The following is a 21,999-nucleotide window of genomic DNA, read 5'->3' as shown; positions in this document are numbered from 1 at the left end:
ACATGATGTGAAAACACACGTATTCCCACGTAAACACAACGCTGCCATAGCCTTGCCCTCTAACATCCGACCTGGATAATAACCAAGGTCAGGCAAGACCATGACAGCAACAAGACACCGGGAACATGTGGAAGCCACACACACAATGTGATTCCACATGTCCCCACACAGAACATAATATTGTCACGGTCCTGCCAGATGCACTCAGACCTACATCTAGCACAGATGTCTGACAAGACCGTGACAGTACCCCCCTCTTTAAAGGCGGATACCAGACGCCATGAAGACAAACAAAAAACACATCAAACACGAGGAACGAGAGACTGTACAATAGACAACACCCACGACAACATAACAATAAACAACAATGGGAGACAAACATATGTGACAAATGGGTTGGGGTGGTGTAACAAGAACAAAACATCATGAAGGGGTGGTGGGGCAATAACAGGGGGAAAAAAATGTCCAGAATGTGAAAAATGAGTCCTCAAATTCTGCTGACAAGTGGGGGAGTGACATGTCCCGGGTTGCGCGGTTGGCTGCGCAGACGGCTGCGCCGGCGGGTGACGTGTCTCCGGCTGCACCGGCGGGTGACGTGTCTCCGGCTGCACCGGCGGGTGACGTGTCTCCGGCTGCACCGGCGGGTGACGTGTCTCCGGCTGCACCGGCGGGTGACGTGTCTCCGGCTGCACCGGCGGGTGACGTGTCTCCGGCTGCACCGGCGGGTGACGTGTCTCCGGCTGCGCCGGTTGCAACTGCTGCTCCGACGCCCCCTTTGTCCTCCTCCTCCTCCGTCTGGAGGCTGGGAGTACTGGACCGATCTCTCGTGCGGGCGTGGTCTCTGGTGCCGGAGAAACGGGAGGCGACCTCCCCAGTCTAATAGCCCCGGTCCTAATGCCCCTCGGGCTGGATGGAGTCAGACGAGATCCGACTGGTCCGGTTGGTCGCCGCCTGGCATTCACTTCGGGTCCGCATACGAGTGGGTCATAAAACTCGTAACCCGACTCGTATGCGGGACGTGAACCCCTTCCCCGTATTACCAGGCGGCTACCGGCAAACATCCTCGCTGGGTTCAGTTAGGCGCGTGCGTTATGTCACGATCGGTTACACACCGGATAAGGAGAACTAAAGGAAGAACCCAAACGCAAGGATACAAAAATATAACTATGAATTTATTATAACAGAAAAACCCACGAGGGGGTAAAACAGAGGAAAACCAAAACACGGGAACAAAACAGGAATTGGAAACAGAGCACACGGAAGACATGGAACTCTGAACATACAACAACGCACGCGCACAACACAGAGAACGCGAGGGCATTATAAAGACAGCACATCAATGGGGAACAGGTGAACATAATTAATCACGTAAGACACGAGTACATAAGGGAGTAGGGTGAAAGTGACAAGACACTGGGAACACGTGTCACACATACATGATGTGAAAACACACGTATTCCCACGTAAACACAACGCTGCCATAGCCTTGCCCTCTAACATCCGACCTGGATAATAACCAAGGTCAGGCAAGACCATGACAGCAACAAGACACCGGGAACATGTGGAAGCCACACACACAATGTGATTCCACATGTCCCCACACAGAACATAATACTGTCACGGTCCTGCCAGATGCACTCAGACCTACATCTAGCACAGATGTCTGACAAGACCGTGACACATCGGTCCCTCGCACCTAAACCACGATCCGGCGCTCCACCGAGACCCATGATTGTACGCTTCCTACGTTTCCAAACCAAGGAAAACATTTTACGGCTGACACGCGAGCATGGAGAATTACGCTACAAAGATTCCAAGATTTTGAACTTTCCTGATTTCTCCGCGGAACTCAAAAAACGACGAGATCAGTTTAAATCAGTCAAGGCGGAATTGCATGGAGCAGGTGTCAAATTCAGGATGTTATATCCCTGCAGACTTCTCCTCTCACTCAACGGCGAATCGCACAGCTTTGACAGCCCCGATGCTGTGTCTACGTTCATTGCCACCGCGGTTAAACCCAAATAGTAAAGCGAAGTAGCTACTGGGATCACAGGTAAATAACTGAACACTTTTGGACAGTGGTGTTCCGCTCGGGGCAGTTGCCTATATGAGCCAGTTCTTTCTCCTGCTCGGCTTGACATTGAAGTAGGTCTACAGCGTTGTATCAGTTTCTGTGGACTTTTTGCAATATAATTACGCACAGATCATGCAATGTTGTCATTATAGTTATTTTAATATATGGTCTGTGACTCATTTGTTCCCATTTTTATATTTACTAGCTGTTACGGAGCTCTCTCCATAAGTTCAGTGGAGAGAAGTTTTGTTGTGCTGTGTTATGGGTAACGTTTGTACTTATGTACAGGGTTGTTGTTTTTTTTTTCTTTCTTTCTCTTCCTGCATTCTATCTCACTATATCAGACATATCAATACAGAAGGAAAACAAACCCATGCTTCATTATGTATACTTGTTGTTGTTATAACCAATGACCACTAGTTTAGGCAAAGCTCAGTCTTCATGTGTAAATTTTACCAGCTGGAATGTCAAAGGGTTAAACAATGTAATCAAACTCAATAAGGTCCTGTCACATTTAAAACATTTAAATACTCATATTGTTTTTTTGCAGGAGACCCATTTAAAAAATCCAGATCATGCTAGACTTTGTAAGAAATGGATTGGACAAGTATTTCACTCTAAATTTCTCAGTAAATCTAGAGGGGTAGCAGTTGTTATAAACAAATGTATACCATTCTCTCCTTCACAAACCTTAGTTGATTCCGGTGGTAGATATGTTATTGTTTCAGGCCTTCTTTATGGTTTAACCGTGACTCTGGCTAATATATACGTACCAAATTATGATGATGAAAATCTTTACTCCCTGACCTAAATTCACACTATCTCATTATGGGAGGTGACTTTAATTGCGCTCTGAACCCTTCTCTAGACCGTTCATCTACTAAACCTGCTCAACCTTCTAAAACTGCAACTATACTTCAATCACTTTTAACTACATGCGGCCAGGCCGATGTGTGGCGTTTTTTATATCCCACAGCACGACAGTACTAATTTTTCTCCCATGTCCACCACAATTACTCCCGTATTGATTATTTTTTCTTAGACAAAAAATTGTTGTCTAAAGTGAAGGATTGCTCATATGCCAGTATTGTTATATCTGATCACGCTCCACTCTCACTTTCTCTCCAGTTTCAAGATAAGATGTTGGGCTCTCCAAGTTGGAAATTTAATTCTTTACTGCTCTCTGATAAAGCATTTTGTGATTCATTAAAAAATCAACTAGATAGGTTTTTGGAGATAAATACCATCCCTGAGACCTCACCTTCTATAATTTGGGAAGCATTTAAAGCATACGCTCGGGGTCAAGTAATTTCATATTCAGCTTGTGTAAACAGACAAAGAAGGAAGGAGCTAGAAAAATTATCTATTGAAATAATTCGCCTTGACTCAGCCTATGCAACTTGTCCAGATCCCGGAATTTACAAAAAAAGACTCAAGCTTCAATCGGAGTTTAACATGTTATCAACTCATTAGGCTGAAAAATTATTGCTGAAGGCTAAACAAGCACTTTTTGAGCATGGTGACAAGCCAAGTAAACTTCTTGCACTTCAGTTAAAGGAAAAGTCAGCTCAGAATTTAATTTCTAAGATTCGTTCATCCAATGGCGATTTGATCACTGACACTGTCAGTATTACTAAACATTTTGAAGACTATTACTCTTTGCTATATAAATCAGAACCCCCTTCGGAAAGGTCCCTTATGGATCGCTTTTTTGAACCACTGCCCATACCTACGATAACGGACGCAATGAGAGAAGAGCTAGAATTACCTTTTTCCACAGAGGAAATAGTTCAAGCAATTGAGAGTATGCAGAATGGCAAGACCCCAGGGCCAGATGGGTTCCCTGCTGAATTTTTTAAGAGGTTTTCTCAAATACTTAAAACGCCGCTCCTTAACATGTTATTGGACTCCCTTAATAATGGCAGCCTGCCTCCAACTCTTCGTCAGTCTTCTATTTCTTTGATTTTTAAAAAAGACAAAGACCCATACGAATGTGGTTCGTATAGGCCAATCAGTCTTTTGAATGTAGATGTAAAGATACTGGCTAAAATTCTTGCGAAGCGTCTTGAATCTGTTTTACCAACAATTATACACAGCGACCAAACTGGTTTTATTAAAAACAGATTACTGTGTCATAATATTAGAAGGGCATTTAATATAATTTACTCCTCTAATTCTCACCCATCAGAGGCTCTTCTTCTGCTTGACGCAGAGAAGGCCTTTGATCGGGTGGAATGGGATTACCTCTTTTATGCATTACAGAAATTTGGACGTGTGAATTCTGTGAAGATGAACGTTTTACCTAGATTTGTATACTTATTTCAATGTGTCCCAATTTTAATACCCAAATCTTTCTTTAAGATTTTAAACCAGCACATTTCATCTTTTATTTGGAATAAAGGACCAGCCAGAATTCGTAGAGAAATACTTCAGAAACCAAAGCTTGAGGGCGGGCTCGCCCTTCCTAATTTCTTATTTTACTAATGGGCAGCAAATATACATTCGACTTTATTCTGGTTTCAAAGTCATTTTGGGCTCAGTGACTGGGTCCCAAGACGGGATTCAGTATTGAAGAGGGTTCCTGTTCCCCTGCCTCGCCTGCTGCACTATTGTGTGGCCCTCTTACTGCCACCTCGCGTTGTCCCTATGGTAATTTTATAGTCCGGCAATCGTTACGAATCTGGTCCCAATTCCGGACCCATTTTGGCCTTCAGCGATTACCAGTGGTTTCACCTATTAATCGCAACCCTTTATTTCCCCCTTCACTTAATGACAAGGCATTTAACATCTGGCAGAGAGCAGGTATTTCAACGATCAATGATATCTACATTGATAATGTTTTTTCCTGCTTTTCTCAATTGCAAAAAAATTTTTCCCTCTCTAGTACACAATTTTTTAGATATTTGCAGCTCCGAAATTTCGTTAAAAATTCATTCCCTGCCTTCCCAATCTTCCGCCAAAATCTTCACTTGATCATATTCTTGAAGTAACCTTGGATAAAAAGTGTGTGTTATCTACATTATACAGACTAATTTCCTCAATTTCCACTCCTTTTCCACTCAAACTTTTATTAAACAACAATGGGAGTCAGATCTCTCTCTTACATTTGATGACGAGACCTGGAACCAGATCCTATCCCGTGTTCATACTTCCTCTATTTGTGCACGTCATAGCCTTATCCAATTAAAATTTATTCATCGAATTTACTGGACAAAAGTGAGGTTGGCAAAAATCAAGCCTAGTATTGACCCTCTCTGTGATCGTTGCCTTCAGGCCCCTGCAGATTTAATGCATATGTTTTGGTTATGTCCATCCATAACTCCTTTTTGGCTTTCAATCTTTAATTGTCTTTCTTTAGTGACAAAGAAACAGATTGAGCCTTGCCCTTTGATTGCACTTTTTGGACTTCCTTCAAAAGTTACTGGTTTACCCAGAAATACTGCAAAGGCCTTTGCCTTCCTAACATTAATAGCTAGACGCCGCATTCTCCTGCTGTGGAAACAAAAACTCCCTCTCTCTTTCGACGACTGGGTGAAAGATGTCATGAGCTTCATACATTTGGAAAAGATTAGGTATACGTTAAAGGGCAACACTAGTATATTTTCTGAGGTCTGGGATCCCTTCATTGCTTTTCTTTCTGAAAATATCAATACTTCTTAGAGTAACTTAATACCTAGGTTGGCAAAATATGTACGTGGCCTGATTCTGGATAGATGTGGATGTAGATACTTATGTATGCATATGTATATATACACTTTAAAGCTGTAAGGTTTTGTTGTTTTTTCTTAAAAACTTTTATGCTCCAACATACAGTGTATACTCTGGACATTTGTCTTGACACCTATTGCTTTTCAATATGTATTGGGTGTTTTATTTGTTTATTTAATTTTTTACTATTATTTATTTTCTTTTCATTTTTGTCTTTTTTTATCCAGTTTGTTTGAATTTACTTTAATATAGTTTTCTATTTTTTTTCTTTCTTTCTTTCTTTTTTTTCTCTTTCCTGTTTTTGCTCTTTTGGGGGGTGGGTCAGGGTTAAAAAAAAATCTTGTTCATGATTCTCCTGTATATTTTTGTAAAAGGTCAATAAACAGATTAAAAAAAAAAAAAAAAAAAGCATTGTTTAAAAAGGTTCCCATCTCCCATCATATTCAATTCAATTTTATTTATATAGCGCTTTTCACAATTGTTAATTGTTGCAAAGCAGCTTTACATGAGTAGATGTAGGGGAGAACACAGAAAATCAATAGATAATATAAGAAGTAGAATATTGCGGCTAATGATAAACCGTACAAGCGAGCATAGTAATAATGTAACGTATACAGTAAAGTGCCAAGTTAAGCCAAAGTTGGCTGACTCTCCCAGGGACGAAAAAAAACAACATGGTGGGAAAAACTCCTAGAAGGAAAAAAACCCCTGGGAGAAATTAATATATATTTATATATATAAACACTGTAGGGATAGGAAGCGGGTAAGCGGATTAAACTGGTTCAGCCAGTGGTCGTTGGTCACGCATCGGCTGGGCATCACGTTGAAGGACAGCCAGTAGATCAGTGGTGTGATGACCTCTACAGCAACAGGAACTGGGTCTGTTTGTCTCATATCTGAAGGTATAAAGTCATATACAACAAATCCATGGGTAGCATAAAAAAATAGATGTAATATTTGCATTTGTTTGATGCAAAACATTTATTTCCTCACCAGGCTTCAGGTGAAGCAGCTCTTTACGCATTCTAACATCTCATAATCGATCCTCATTTATGTCCAAGATTATCAGAATTATTTTTTATGAAAATTGAATATTCCTTTAAATAAGATTTTGGGTTAACACAAGACATTGGTTGACCGCATATGTCACTGAGGTTCTCACATTTCAGTTGAAAATATATACAATCATTGTAGTTTCAACTGTAGAGGTTGCCTTTCTGAAATAGAACCTGAAATAATAAACCTTGATGAACGTATATGTGGTTGAAAAAAATGACTTCTGGAATACGCACCAAAAAAAAAAAATACGTCTAAATATCATAAGCTTTTGTTTATCACATAGCTTTATTTTTAAGATAATCCAAAAGCCTATTGTAAAATCCCATTGATTTTTTGCAGAGGAAACCCTTTTGAACTTCTGTGTTGGCCTACAGAAATACGCCGTGCATGCAGCTCTATAGACGACTTCATCGGATGCATGTGTGTTGTTGCGGTTCCGTATCTGGACGGAACTTAACTTCCAGTCTCCGTTTGTTTTATGGTCAGACGTCTAAACTGAACTCTGGAACAAATACCTTGTTGAAAATACCTTGTTTATTTAGCTTGTTATCAGAAATAAACTACTGTAAAAGGACTCTGTTGTTAGTTTACCAGTGAGTTTACTGGTAATGTTTGTTTATGTTGTTACTGCTGAAACCGTCTATAGCACATCATACAAATGTTTTATGCATTTTTCATTACGTTTTTCTCTGGTCAAAATCCTTGTTTTGCTAATGATATGGCTTTTTCTACAACAATGCAACAGATCGCTCTTAAAAACATAATTATTCAACTGAAATAAGCAGCCATCTGAGTTGTTTAAATGTGACTGCCTCTGAGATCCAGGATAATATCATATAATCACTTCTGCTCTGTTCTGTATTCACTCTGCAGAGAGTGAAGTCTGAGGAAAAACTGTCTAACCTGTTGGTCTATAAACAGAATGGTAAGACTCTGTTGCTGTGTTCATAAAATATCTTGTCTAGGCTCAAATCCAATGTCTTACATGAAGAGGAAAATCCCAGAATGCACTGCAGCAAATCTAAAGAATATGGCCATTTCAATACTAAAATATATAATAGAATATAAATAAAAATGGATGATTTTACAATTTTTATGCTTATTACAGCATCATTAGCTTAGTAACATGCTAATATCAAAGTCTAGTCTCCTATGAGAAGCACTGTTTTTTTAACATGCATCCTGCTTCAAATCACCTGTCACTTGTGTGCTCACTTTTTAATTAAGATTATGCCCTAGATGACATGTCTTACTATGTTACAGTATAATATTTGTTATTATAACTGTAATATTATCTGTCATTTACAGTGCTTCACACAGGAAAACGCTGGTTCATCATTTGTCCTGTGGCTGAGATACCCACACCTGACCAGGAAGAGACAGCCAAGGGCCCTCCTCCTGGGCGTGCTCCGTCAGTTACAGGCCCTCAGGCTGCATGTACAGTGGGTGTTTCTATGGTTTCTGACATCCCTTGCTGCCCCATTTCGCCACCATTATCCCTGGATGTTACTGCTCAGAAAGCAGATGAGACTCCACAACAGCCAGTAACTCATAACACCAGCCCCAGCACAGAGCTACCCTTGAGCCAGACACAACCAGTGGTAATGCAGCAGCCATTTGCCACACCCACTCCACAATCGTCTGTTATTAGTGGCCAATCACAGCCTCAAAGTCCCACCCATCAGTCCCAACAAGCCATGTCGTCCACGCCAGGAAGTGCTGCATCTCAGGTTCTGTCAGTGGGTGGGCCGGGTGAATCAGATGGGGAAGGCCCACCACGACTGGAGTTCGCAGATCGAACTATAAAGACTCTTGATGAGAAACTCCGTAACCTTTTGTATCAGGAATATCACCCTTCTCAAATCACAAGCTCTGCGTCTGACCCACCTGGCTCACCTCCACTGTCAGACAGCCAGGGCAGTGACACTTTAAGAAGAGCAGAAAAACTGGTAAAATTTAGCTACATTCCCTTTCTTTATTATTCAGATTTGATTCAAATTTCAAGGATTGACTTTGTATGGAAAAAATACAGTTTTGTAAGTTTACATACCCTGGCAGAATTTTTTATTTTTCATAGTATATGAATGATAACACAATCTTTTTCTTTTACTCATGGATAGTGTTTGGCTGAAGCCTTTTATTATTAATCAATTGTGTTTAAATCATAATGACAACAGGAACTACCCAAATGTCCCTGATCAAAAGTTAACGATCCCCAGTTCTTAAAGGTCCCATTCTTTCTGTGTTTTTGCAGATTTGATTGTGTTTACAGTGTGCAATAAAACATGTGTTCATGTCTCATGTGTAAAAAACACAGTATTTTTTACACAATTGACTTATCTGTATAGCGCTGTTTTCACTGTCCTCAAAACAGGCTGATGTCTTCCTTGTTCTGTGAAGTCCCCCCTTCAGAAATACGTAAGGAGTTCTGATTGTGTAGCTTGTTTAGTGTGTTGTGATTTGATAGCAGCATAGCTTGCCATTAGCTTAGCTGGCGACTGACGTATTCCTGTGGGCGGGGTGTTGGTCAAAAAACTGTTCTACTGAAGTCATACGCCTTATTCAGCCTGCCGCCATGTTGATTCCAAAACGAGGCTGTGAGGGATAGACGTCCAGAGCGTGCGCTTTAAATGTATTGTTCTGTACCGGGATATGTCACTTCTTATTTTAACAATCCATGATTTCTAAGGTTCTTTGTCCTGTGGAAATTTGTCAAATTATGCATTTTCTGTGTTTTCATGGCTAAATGACCAAAACAATAGGTTTAAAGCGCACACTCTGGACTTTTATCCCTCACAGCCTCGTTTTGGAATCAACATGGCGGCAGGCTGAATAAGGCGTATTAAAGCAGGAAGTACTGTAGAGGGCTGTAGTCCAAACCGGCCGTTTGCTGTAGGCTTTGAAATGCGAATTATGTTAAAGAAAATATAACGCCTGGCAGTGAACTTTGAGCTTAATTATTTTACAGGTATTATTTATGCTATTATAGCAACATTAAACACTAACTAGGATTTAGAAAGATCATGACCTTTAATACTGTGTATTGCCCCCTTTAAAATTAATAATAGCTTGTCTTTTGTGGTAGTCTTGGATGATGCTTTTTATCTTCTCAGATGGTAAAGCTGCCCGTTCTTTTTGGAAAAAAGCCTCCAGTTCCTGTAAAATCTTTGACTGTCTTGCATAAACTGCATGTTTGAGATCTCTCCGTAGTGGATCAATGATAGAGCTCAGGAGACTCCAGAACCTTCACTTTATTCTGCTGTAGTCAATGACAGGTCGACTTGGCCTTGTGTTTTGAATCACTGTCATGTTGGAATGTCCAAGTACGTCCCCTGCACAGCTTACGGGCTGATGAGTGCAAATTATCCTCCAGCATTTTTTGATAATATGTTGCATTTATCTTGCCATTAATTTTGACCAAAGTTTATGTGCCTTTGTTGCTTACACATCCCCATAACATCCACCTCATGGTGTACCTTTTATCATAGGCCTTGTTGACTGCCCTCCAAATCTAGCATTTGTAGTTGTGCTATAAGCGGGATACTTTGTGGCATTTGCATAGTAATTGCTTTCTTCTGGCGACTCGACCATATTCTTCAAGTGCCTCCTTATTGTGCATCTTGAAACAGTCACACCTGATGTTTTCAGAGAGTCCTGTACTGTATTTCACCTGAAGTTATTTGTGGGGTTTTCTTGGCATCTCGAACAAATTTTCTGGCAATTGGGGCTGAAATTTTAGTTGGTCTACCTGACCATGGTTTGGTTTCAACAGAACCCCTCATTTTCCACTTCTTAATTACAGTTCGAACACTGCTGATTGGCCATCCCATTTCCTTGGATATCTTTTTATATCCTATTTCTGTTTTATACAGTTCAACTACCTTTTCCCACAGATCCTTTGACAATTCTTTGGCTTTCCCCATGACTCAGAATCCAGAAACTTGTTGACCTTTTATACATGAAAACACTAATTACAAGCAAACAGATCACCAGTGAGGATGGTTACTTTTAATAGCCATTCAAACCCATTTGTGTCAACTTGTGTGCATGGTATCAAGCCAAAATTACCATGGTATGTAAACTTTTGATCAGGATCATTTGGGTAGTTCCTGTTGCCATTATGATTTAAAAAGAGTAAACACAGTTGATTGATAATACATGGCTTCAGCCAAACATTAACCATGAGTGAAAGAAAAGTTTTTGTTATCATTTACATCCTCTGAAAAATGGCCAAGAAATCATAAAATTTGTCAGAACATCGTCATGTGTGTGGCTCGTCATGCCAAAATATCTATTTGGTGTGTCATGTGAACCTATGTATATTACATTTAATGTCAAAATACGTGCCTGCTGCAGATGCTTTATATGGGTTTATGATTAAAGACATGTTCACATTTGCTAGGTACTTGCTTAATCTCATATGAAATCAGAGTTTAGTGTCTTGCAAACATTTTGTAAACGCGATCGTCTCTTTTATCATAAACCTTTTGACCTGTATACAGCAGGCTCGTATTTTTGCATGACACGCAATGCACATAGGTTTACAGGACGCACCGAACACACATTTTGACATGACGAGCCACACACAAAACGCCTCGAACACATATTTTGCATTTCCGAGGAGCCACCGGTCGCCACCGATGTACAGTACTGTGCAAAAGTCTAGGCCACCACCATCAGCTTTGTTGTTCAAATAAATCCATATTTATTTTACACTCTTTTTATTAAGATACAAACAGAAAAACAGAAAATATGTACACAATTAAAACCAAAACAATTATCAGACCTAAATGTCTTTTTCAGGCATCAGTCTGTATTTAGAGTGACCTCTCTTGACACTAAACTCATCTTGAGCTTTTTTGAGGAGACTGATTGTCCTGACGTCATTTGATTAGAATTAGAAATTAGGATTTAATTTTATTTAGGTTTAAGAGATCCTGCAGCTGGCTGTTATTGCTCAAGTGAAAGGGCAGTTTACCCTAAATACTTGACACTTCAGCTTCACACTTCAGCTACTTTTATACTTTGTTTAATACTACATACACATTTATATGTTTTTCCGGATGTATTCTAATAAAGAGACAATTATGAATAAATAATTATACATGATCACTATTCCATTGCAAAAACAACAAATCTAATGGTGGCATGGTAGCCTAAAACTTTTGCACAGTACTGTATGTGTGCGTGTGTGTGTGTGTGTGTGTGTGTGTGCGTGCGTGCGTGCGTGTGTGTGCTTGCGTGCGTGCGTGCGTGTGTGTGTGTGTGTGCCTGGTAATTATCACCAATTGTCCCCACAAAGATGGGAATACCAGTATTATTGTGACCTTGTGGGGACATTTTGATGTCCCAATGAGGAAACAAGCTTATAAATCAAACAAAATAATCTTCATTGAAAATGTGAAGTAGGAGAAGGGTTTCTGTGATGGTTGGGGTTAGGGAATGAGGTAGGTAAGGGGAATAGAATATACAGTTTGTACAGAATAAAATGCATTACGTCTGTGGAATGTCCCCACAAAACATGGAAACCAGATTGTGTGTGTGTGTGTGTGTGTGTGTGTGTGTGTGTGTGTGTGTGTGTGTGTGTGTGTGTGTGTGTGTGTGTGTGTGTGTGTGTGTGTGTGTGTGTGATGTTTACTGCTGATTTTCTTTTGATCGACTCTTTCAGCCTCAGATTCCAGAGAGGTCTGATAGTTTGGGCACCTTGAGTGACTCTGCTGTTGCCCGTAAGTAAAGTTTTTGTTTGTCCGTGTGCAAGAAGACATTACATATTTTATGGAATATCAGTGTATTTTTTTAGAGTCTGTTTCTTTTTATTTTTATATGACAATGCACACAAAAAAATTTGGTTGTTTCAGGGAACTGTGCAGTATTTAAACGGCACATATAACGCAAAATCCATTGCACGTTGTTAAAAAACTATTGTCCCAGACTGTTTCCACTGGAATCCAATCTATTTTTAACTGAAAGCAGCTTATTTGCATTAACTCTTTCACCGCCAGCGTTTTTTAAAAAAGTTGCCAGCCAGCGCCAGCGTTTTTCATGATTTTCACCAAAGTTTAATGCCTTCCAGAAAATGTTCTTCTTTAAATATATAAACATACAATATACCAAATGAAAGAACAGACCCTCTGCTTTCAAACAAAAAAAAAACTTTCATCTTACCTTCAGTGGTTCTTTTGCAATCAGCTTTTGAATATGGGTAGGTTTCTGGAAAAACACAAAATTTTGAGCAAAAAGCAGAGATAATTCTATTTTTGTGACGGACTTTTCATAGAGATCCCATTCAGAGCGATCTTTAAAACAGACACGGACATGCAGCCGCTTGCCATAGGGCAATACTTCCGGGTTTAAAAAGTTGCGGAATGGCGCCACCTGGTGGATAATAGCGGTATTGCGGAAAGACAGATATTCTCGTCATTGGCGGGGAAGCGTTTTCTCTTAATTGACGAGATATCTCGTCAATGGCGGGGAAAGAGTTAAAAGGACATGCTATAACAAGTGTGGGGTATTTTGAGCTGAAACTTTAAAGACACATTATATACAAACCTGAGTATTACATCTTGTACAAATGGGCATAATATTGGCTCTGTAATATGCTATTTTATGTTGTTTAACTTTTTAAGTATCCTGCAAAATGACAATGTAAAACATTTCTTTTTGTTGTAATGTCCATCAGCCTTTAAAATAATTTTTGCCAGAAAAGACACTTCATGCAGTTCTGGTTCACACACATCCAAGAGCCACTTTCAGGTAATAGCACACTGCTTATTTGCAAATTTGATATACTTCTCTAAAGGAAATATATACAGTTTAATATTACTTTTTGTTTGTGTGTTCTGTAGATTGTGCCCATGGATTTAGATGTGTCTTCCCATGTAGAGTTGAGCAAAAAGAGTTTCAGCAGTTTATATAATGAAGGAGATGATGTGTTGGATGTCAAATCTCCAGCTGACCCCCTGAAAGCGAACGGACAGAGGTCCACAACAAAGTCTCATAGCAACCGATACTCTGCACCTCCTGACTTGTATCAGGTTTGAATTTCAAGGAGATCTGCAACTTAGTCAGTATGACATGATGTAGTTGTACTTTTAATGTCGCTGTAATCATGTAGAGTTATTTGAATTCAAAGTAAAAAATGCTAATCGCTTATATTGAACCATGATAAAGGGAAATATAAGCAGAGACACTTTAGTTTTAAGTGTTTGCATTACATAATACAGTATTTTAATGTATGTATAGTGAGTAACAGACTACTAAATAACGTGTAATTAATTGGTGAACTACCACAATATTACGTTTGCAGTCTGTAATATATACTGTAGTGCACACCGTGTAAATATGCTGTTTGCATTCTAATGATCTACTGCATTTGTTAAAATGCACAGGAGTACACTGGCTTGAAAGAAAAGTCCTTGCCAAATGATTTTAACACAAAACTAAAAATGCAAAATACATATTTTAAAGATAAGAAACTGTACTAAATGTAATTTACAAACTATGCATGCAGCATTTTAGAGAACAACTGCTAAAGGGGACGAACACACCAAGCGCGTTTTAAATGAATGTAAACGCAAGACACGCCACACTGCCTTTTTTGGTCACTTTAAAAAAGAGCAGTGTAGCATGGCTTTTTTATTGCTAGGCAACCACAGAGGCAGCTGTTGTTGTGGTTTTCCTTTTCCTCAAATGAAACAATCTTCAGTCTTAGGTTTTGATTTTAAAGATGGACTTTATTGTTAGCAAAATAAAGCCGTGAGGAGATCTTGCAAGATCCACTAAAGTTTTACTGTACCACATGTGGTATATATATATGGTGGCAACCCCCCCCCCATAAATGTGAACTCCATACATGTACTCCATACATGGTCTAATATTCAGAAACGTATGGTTTGTATCATATGGAAAACATATGTCATCACTTTATCATCATCCCATTCCTGGGACAGTACGTCTTTTGCAGGGGCGCCGCTAACAATTTTGGGGCCTATGAAAAAATACGGGGTCAGGCCCCCCATACCCATTTCGTACCAAACATACAATCCAACCTACTGTAGCTATTCAAAATCTTGGTCTGTAATTTAATAATACAGAACTATTTATTCTGCTATTGTTTTGACCACAGTTATCAGTATTTATAGATACCTAAAATGTCTGCAGCTAAGATAATTTATTGTGCAAATATGCAATATGCAAATTTAATTGAAAAATACAGTACATTAAATCAAATATTCAGAGAAAATGCAACATTCTTAAAGATTAAAGATAAATGTGACCATGCCTGTGAAAACCCAGCTGAAGTATTTCTTTGTGATTTACTGTTTTCTGCATAAAATCATCCTATATAATGTTAAGAACATTTGTGAAAATATAAACTTGATATCTTTAATGTTGACTGAGTAATGTCATGTCAGCGATTGAAATCATAGTGAAATTAATGCTTGAAATTAAACTGTGATGCTTTTTATCTCACAATAAGATTTGAGGCTTTAGTCTGATTTTCAGAGACAGTCTTAGTGACATACTGTATACTTGAGCTGTTACACACACACGACATTGTAACATTTAAAAATGGCGAACAACAACAATGCATCTTTTCTATGTACATTCTGCCTGAAATAAGACTGGGTCAACAATGCTTGACCAAAGCGGCGTGGTGAGCTTGAACCTGCTTACATCACAAGGCATTTTTTGGACCCAACATTCAATAGGAAAATTCAACTGCAGTAGCCACCGTTCAACCTGAAGAGGGCAGCACGTTTTTACACCAGTATAGAGGGTTTTCACCGACGTCACGTTCTGGGCGGTAACCCGGATGCGCGGCCATTGTGGAGGCACTCGGTGTAAAGAACTGAACGGAGTACAATGGAATATTATGCGCTTTGGATACTTTAAGTGAATGTAGACATGTCTAAACAACAGAAAACGCATCCAAGATGCAAACGCATATAGGGAAGGACTGGGACCACAAGAAAAGGCACGATATTTCGAGAAATTACAATTTATAGGCGGTGCAGATCCCTACGAGCTCCCTCTTCTAGGATCCGTGACGACCCGGCGATTCTTCCTTCAGTTGCATATCCCGATATAAGTTAGTGAACTACCTAGTTTTCATGCAGAGCCCATATGTCAATGTCAGCTTTATTTATATAGCAAATTTAAAATAGCCAGTGTCCTACCAAAGTTTTTTACTGTAAAATAAGCACAGTAAAAAATAAAAGCAATAATTGTTTTTACCATTTACTATTAAAAATATTATTATCATTACAATAGAAAATTTGTTATGAGCAATTAAGCACACTGGCATTAAGGCATTGCAGCGCAAATTTTATTTGTGTTTAAGTACATTTTGTGCATACACTAAAGTACATATTAAATACTCTTTAAATAAAGCACAACAATTAGAAGCATAATTGTTTTATACTTTATGTACTTCAATCATATTTCTAATACAATACTACTCTTTTTCCTGAGCTTTACCAACCACAAGCGCCGCTCCTCTGATAATTTCTTGCATTTTTCCCTGGTTTTTAATAACTTTTGGAAGTCGATAATAATCCAAATGTTTTTCTCAATATGTACTGTTGGTACCATCTCAAACACGGCAATACTTAACCATTTTCCTTGACGACGTTCGGCATATACATCAGTGTCTGCTCTGTTGTAATGCGGAGTGCCTCCAATATGGCGTCTTCCGCTCTGATGACGCGCCGTGAAAACCCTCTATTGAAACACTTTATATCCAAATGTCAAAAAACTTACTAAAATCAATGAACAGCACTAATAAAACCCCATTCTTACAGATCATTAACTAAAAAAAGTTGGTTTAGGGTTAGTTACTCTTTAAGAAAACAGCTATACGTTAAATGATTCTTCAGACTGTTTTTTAATCAACGGGGCTCTAAAATAAAATGAATGACAACTATAGCAGATTACGACATAGATTTCCATTGATTTCTTAACCCTGTTGCAAGTTGAGAAGCTTTAATATACATAATTTGACTATTTTAACTTAGCCTTAGTTGCATTTCAGTTTTATCACAACCAACTCGATTTACGACGGCATAAAAATCCTTCCTCAGCATATTGCGTTACAAAACAAAACAGCGTGTAACCGATCGCATTTCTAGGTTATGTTAATTAGCTTATACGGGCTACATTTATTTAAACAGCTTATAAGGGCTGACTTCGCGTTAGAATCATAACATAAAACAGGGAACGTAAATCACCTTGTTTATTTTTAAACTGAGGTGAACAGAGCGAAGACTTTACAGTGGAAAGAAAACTGCATTGTATTGCTCCAGCATCACATTGTGTAAACTGCATTTATAGTAAGGAAGTGCACATATGCAGATATCATAGGAAATAGCAGTAAATACACACACCTTGTTCTCTTCTGAAGTTCACGCGCACTGTGAGACCGTGGATTGATTGAAGAAGGCGCTAAAACGCAGCGTAAAGACGGGGCGGAGCTAAGAGGGCTCAGCTTAAGGGGGTTGCGTGTGCGGCACAGTCCTTGGCTGGGGCCCTCAAAAGTTCATGGGCCCTTAGAATCGTCCTAACTTTTCCCCCCTTACGGCGCCCCTGGTCTTTTGTCTCGGCCCTCAGCATGTAGACTCTTCACCATGTACATGAACAGACTGCAATGCATGCTGGTAAATTTCTTACACACACACACTGGTAAACTTAGTGATACATATAACTGGTTAGATTCATATAGAAAAACATAATGGTAAAGTAAGATTATACTTAATTCCTTTATATTCGGATTAAAAAAACTTCGTCATAATCCCCGCTCTGAGGCTAACACAGCCTCAGTTTTCCTGTTTATTTATTTTAATCCGAAGTGCCGTTTCATAATTGAGTATCTCAGTTATCACTATATATTGTGGTTAAAGAAAACCACTATACATTACCAATTACTAAATTATGCCACTGCACTTTGAACTATGGACAATAAGAGCAAACATCTTTCCATTCTCATTTTGTTTGGAATGCAAAAGTAAAAGAACTTAAGTGTCCTACATAAACAGTTTGTGTGCAACTGGTTCTGCTCTTGTCTGCGGCTGTTGCAGTCAAATTGAATATATGCGGTAAAACTAGGTAAATAAATGATATAGAATATATGTAGAATATATGATAATCATACAGTATATGTAAATTTATCAAATGAAAAGTAATAAAAATAGTAAATAATTAAAACAAAACAAATAAATGTATAGAGAACAAATAAATGTAAAGTAGAATCAAACCAAGTAAGTAGAAGTAAACAAAATTAAGTAAAGCATGCATAATAATTATAAAGTACATATAAAGTTATATCAAATAAAATAAGTATCTAGAAATAATTAACAAAATTAAGTAACGGATTAAACACAAAGAAAAATGTAAAACCGAATAAAATAAGTAAATTGAAATAATTGATACTAAAATCTAAGTTAAGTATGCATGATAAATACGAGAGAAATATAAAATTAAATTGAATAAAACAAGTGAATATAAAATACCCCAAAATAAACTGAAGCTAAGCATACATATAAACCCAAAACAAAAGGTAAAATCAAGTCAATAAAACAATATACTACCTAATAATAAAATTTAAGTAAGGTTCGTGTAATACGTTCTGATTATAATTAACCTACATGTGCTTGAGGTTTATTTTTATTCCTCCTTTTCATCCTCCTCAGAGGTGCTTGAATACTCATTACTGTTCTGTAAAGTAAGTCCTGGTAATGCACGGATTGATCATTTTGTGCCATTAGTTTTTTATCGTCCTGATAAGTTATCATTTCCATTTGTTTAACGGTAGCTTTGATAACGAAGGATTTTAATAACGGTATTACACAACAAAATAATAGTCCTCCGATGCCGATCGCCACTCCTACAAATATTGCTAATTTTGCTAACCAAGCTCCCCATGCTCCTAGTTTTAAATCAAACCAATCCCATATTTTCTCATCCCTTCCGGCATTAGTTGCCATTTCTATCTGTAATTCTTTGAGTTTGGTCATGGCTTTTGTAAACGTACCTTCTGGTGCTGTATTATTCGGAATAAAAGTACAGCAGTGATTAGAAAATAAAATACATACTCCTCCTTTATCCGCTAATATCCAATTTTCGTGAGTCTATTTTGCCATGTCATTTTTACTTGTTTTATCTAGTTGCTCTCCAAGCGAAGTTAAGCTTCATTGGTGTAGTTAATGAATCTCTGCTGATTATAGTATACATAATTGATCCATTCTGTATTTTTATTTTGTGAAATCCAAATGAATATTGACTCAAAACCTGCTTTAACTTCATTTCGGGCCTTAAATTGATTTGGTACACCTCTGGGTTGACCTATTGCGTCGATATATACTGTAGGATCTGATTCGTAACCTCTCTTAACTCTATGGTTACTTGTGTCCTTTGGTTCTGACTTGTAATCGAAATCCCATTCCATTATATGAATCTCCTGTATTAGTCGTACTCTTGTACATTTTCCTTTCCATCCTGATGGCAAAAAAGGTAAAAGTTTTCTATGTCAACAAATCCATAAAAAATCTGGTATCGCTTGTGTTTGATCAGTATAGGTGTCTACATCGGGGAATGCTGTAGTTTGATTTTCACAGGTTTTTTCTGGAATTATTTTCTTCCCATTTCTTATTCCTGATGACCTCATAGGTGGGAGATCTAAGGTATCGCTGGCTTGTCGAATTTTTGTCTTATCTAAAGTCCAAATGACTTTGCATTTTCCTTTAAATTGTCCCATATTAATATTCCCTGTGGTTTTTACAAAGCACTCATATCCCTTACTATAATCTATGGCAGTGTTTCTCAACCCTGGTCCTCAAGGACCCCCTTCCAGAATGTTTAGATGTCTCCTTAATTAACACACCTGATTTAAATCATTAGCTTGTTAGGGAGACATTCTGGAAGGAGGCTGATGAGTTGGTACAGGTGTTTTAAATAAGGAGACATCTAAAAAATTCTGGAAGGGGGTCCTCGAGGACCAGGGTTGAGAAACACTGATCTATGGTGTACCATTGTGGGATTTCTATTTTTTTATTATTTTGTATTTGCATAATTTTTGATACATTGATACCTCAACATCTAGTTGCTAGTGATCGTATGTGTCGATACATATGTCTTTCTCTGCTATTACTTAGAGAACCCAAACATTCTGCTGGACAAATAGGTCTGAACAGTTTCACATTACAAGTCTATTCATCTCGGCACATTTTTCAAAATCAAATGGATTTGGCACTATTATTACCTGACTTGCAGGTGATTTGGAACAAAACAAACAGTTTTTCTCGTGTAAATCTGTTGCTGTAAAGGTTTCCCATTCATACCATTGATTACTTTGTGCCATTTCCCATAAAATGTCTAGTTTGGTATCTTCTCCATACATGGTGTAATCGTCCTCAATATCTTTGTTGTTTTCCTCTCCATGTTAGGTCAGTTGTATTTGAGATTGTGTTGTTCCTCAGTCCTTTTGAGGGCTCAACAGTCAATGGCAAGGATGTATGGTTAAGCATTTGTGTTGACGGTAGTAATGTTGAAGACGTAAGGGATGTGTTATTCAAAGTCTCTGTGTTTGTATATGACGTTGACATAAGGGATGTGTGATTCAAAGTCTGTGTGGCTGCAAGCAACGTTGACTTAAGGGATGTAGTGTTCAAAGTTTGTGTGGTTGCAAACGTAGTTGACGCAAAGGAGGTATGGTTCAGAGTCTGTGTGGTTTCACGCTCCGTTGATGTGAAGGTTTTAAGATTAAAAGGCTGTGTGGTTGCAAGTGAATTTGATGACAGGGAAGTGTGGTTCAGAAACGGAGTTACAGGTGTTGGAGTCAGTGGCAGTGTGGTGTGATTCCGGACCTGAGTAACTGGAGGCGGAGTCGTGATGTTGTTTAAAGCATGAACTGGCCACAAGCATATGATGATCAGGCATGTCGTCAGGTGTGTTCTGTCCATGGTCATTTCCTGATGCCACACCTTGTGCCTCATTGCTTTTAGCAGAAGTTTCTTGGTTGTTTGTTCCAAGGCTGTCCTCTCCGGTCTCTGTTTTTTCTTTATGAGCTTTAGTGCAGTGGTTTAAGTGGTACCACGTGTTACTGCCTTCCACTCGGACTGCTGTTGGGGTAGCGGCCACCACTTTATATGGTCCTTCCCTTTTGGCTTCGTTCCATTTCCTCCTGAATACCCTCAGATAGACTTGGTCCCCTGGGACAATTGGACATGTGGTCTCTGTCTCCTCACTCAGCTGCTTTCTCCTTTCCTGCACATAAATAGCTTTATGGATAGCACTTAGTTTTTTCATGTATGACCTTAATTCCATTTGTAATTGCTCTAATGGAGGTCCCGAATAGGGGCCTCTACAGTGTGGAGTGGGCATAGTTCGACCTGTAAGCATTTCATGCAGTGTTAAATGTGTATTTCTGTTAGTTTGCATGCGATAGCTCATAAGTGCAAGAGGTAAAGCATCAATCCAGTTAAGTTTAGTACTAGCACATATTTTGTTGAGTTTTGCCTTTATGATTCCATTGGCTTTTTCAACCATCCCTTGAGATTGTGGATGATAAACACATCCCAATATTTGCTTTATTCTTAAATGTTGTAGTACTTGTTTTACTGTTTTTTGAATGAACGCTGACCCATTGTCTGAACTTATTTCTGATGGTATTCCGAATCTAGGAATAACCTCTCTTGTCAGAAATTTGATTACTGTTCCGGTTCCTTCGTCAGCCGACGGTACAGCCTCCACCCAACGACTAAACCTTTCTGACATTGTACTTAGCACAAATTTCACATGTTGACAAAAATTCCTCTACTGTTGCATACAAATATGGAGACCAATATCCCTGTTCTTTAATTTTTCTAATCACTTCTGCTCGAGCGCAGTGGTCAAATCCATGTGCGTCTGTGATTAGAACATTTAACAGTGCGGTTGGTGCAACAATGTGACCTTCATGCGACCGCCAAATGTTTTGGGAGTCTTTTGTGGCCCCTCTTCGGTGCCACATAGATTGCTCATATGGTCCTGCCTGTTGTTGAATCCGAGCGATATCATCAATGGTTGGATTGGGTTCAATAAGAACTTCTGGAGCTATTATTGCCACCTGACACCCGGAGGCCTTTTTAGCCTCCAAATCTGCTGCATTATTACCCTTGATGACA

At 38.8% G+C, this 21,999-nt stretch overlaps 1 protein-coding gene across 3 annotated transcripts in view; it reads left to right on the top strand.

Annotated features, from left to right (window-relative positions):
• The window catches only part of LOC141279818 (serine/threonine-protein kinase WNK2), a 162,161-nt gene that overhangs the window by 10,462 nt on the left and 129,700 nt on the right, over positions 1-21,999 (top strand). For all 3 annotated transcript variants that reach the window (XM_073816288.1, XM_073816287.1, XM_065271351.2), the window contains exons 3-7: positions 7,715-7,766; positions 8,150-8,790; positions 12,510-12,567; positions 13,521-13,594; positions 13,687-13,875. In XM_073816288.1, the coding sequence (XP_073672389.1) occupies positions 7,715-7,766; positions 8,150-8,790; positions 12,510-12,567; positions 13,521-13,594; positions 13,687-13,875 (1,014 nt within the window). The remainder of the gene's footprint in view (positions 1-7,714; positions 7,767-8,149; positions 8,791-12,509; positions 12,568-13,520; positions 13,595-13,686; positions 13,876-21,999) is intronic.

The sequence above is a fragment of the Paramisgurnus dabryanus genome, chromosome 11 (genome assembly GCF_030506205.2).
Source record: "Paramisgurnus dabryanus chromosome 11, PD_genome_1.1, whole genome shotgun sequence".
Classification (NCBI taxonomy): Eukaryota; Metazoa; Chordata; class Actinopteri; order Cypriniformes; family Cobitidae; genus Paramisgurnus; species Paramisgurnus dabryanus.
This window is presented reverse-complemented; position numbering and strand designations above follow the sequence as displayed.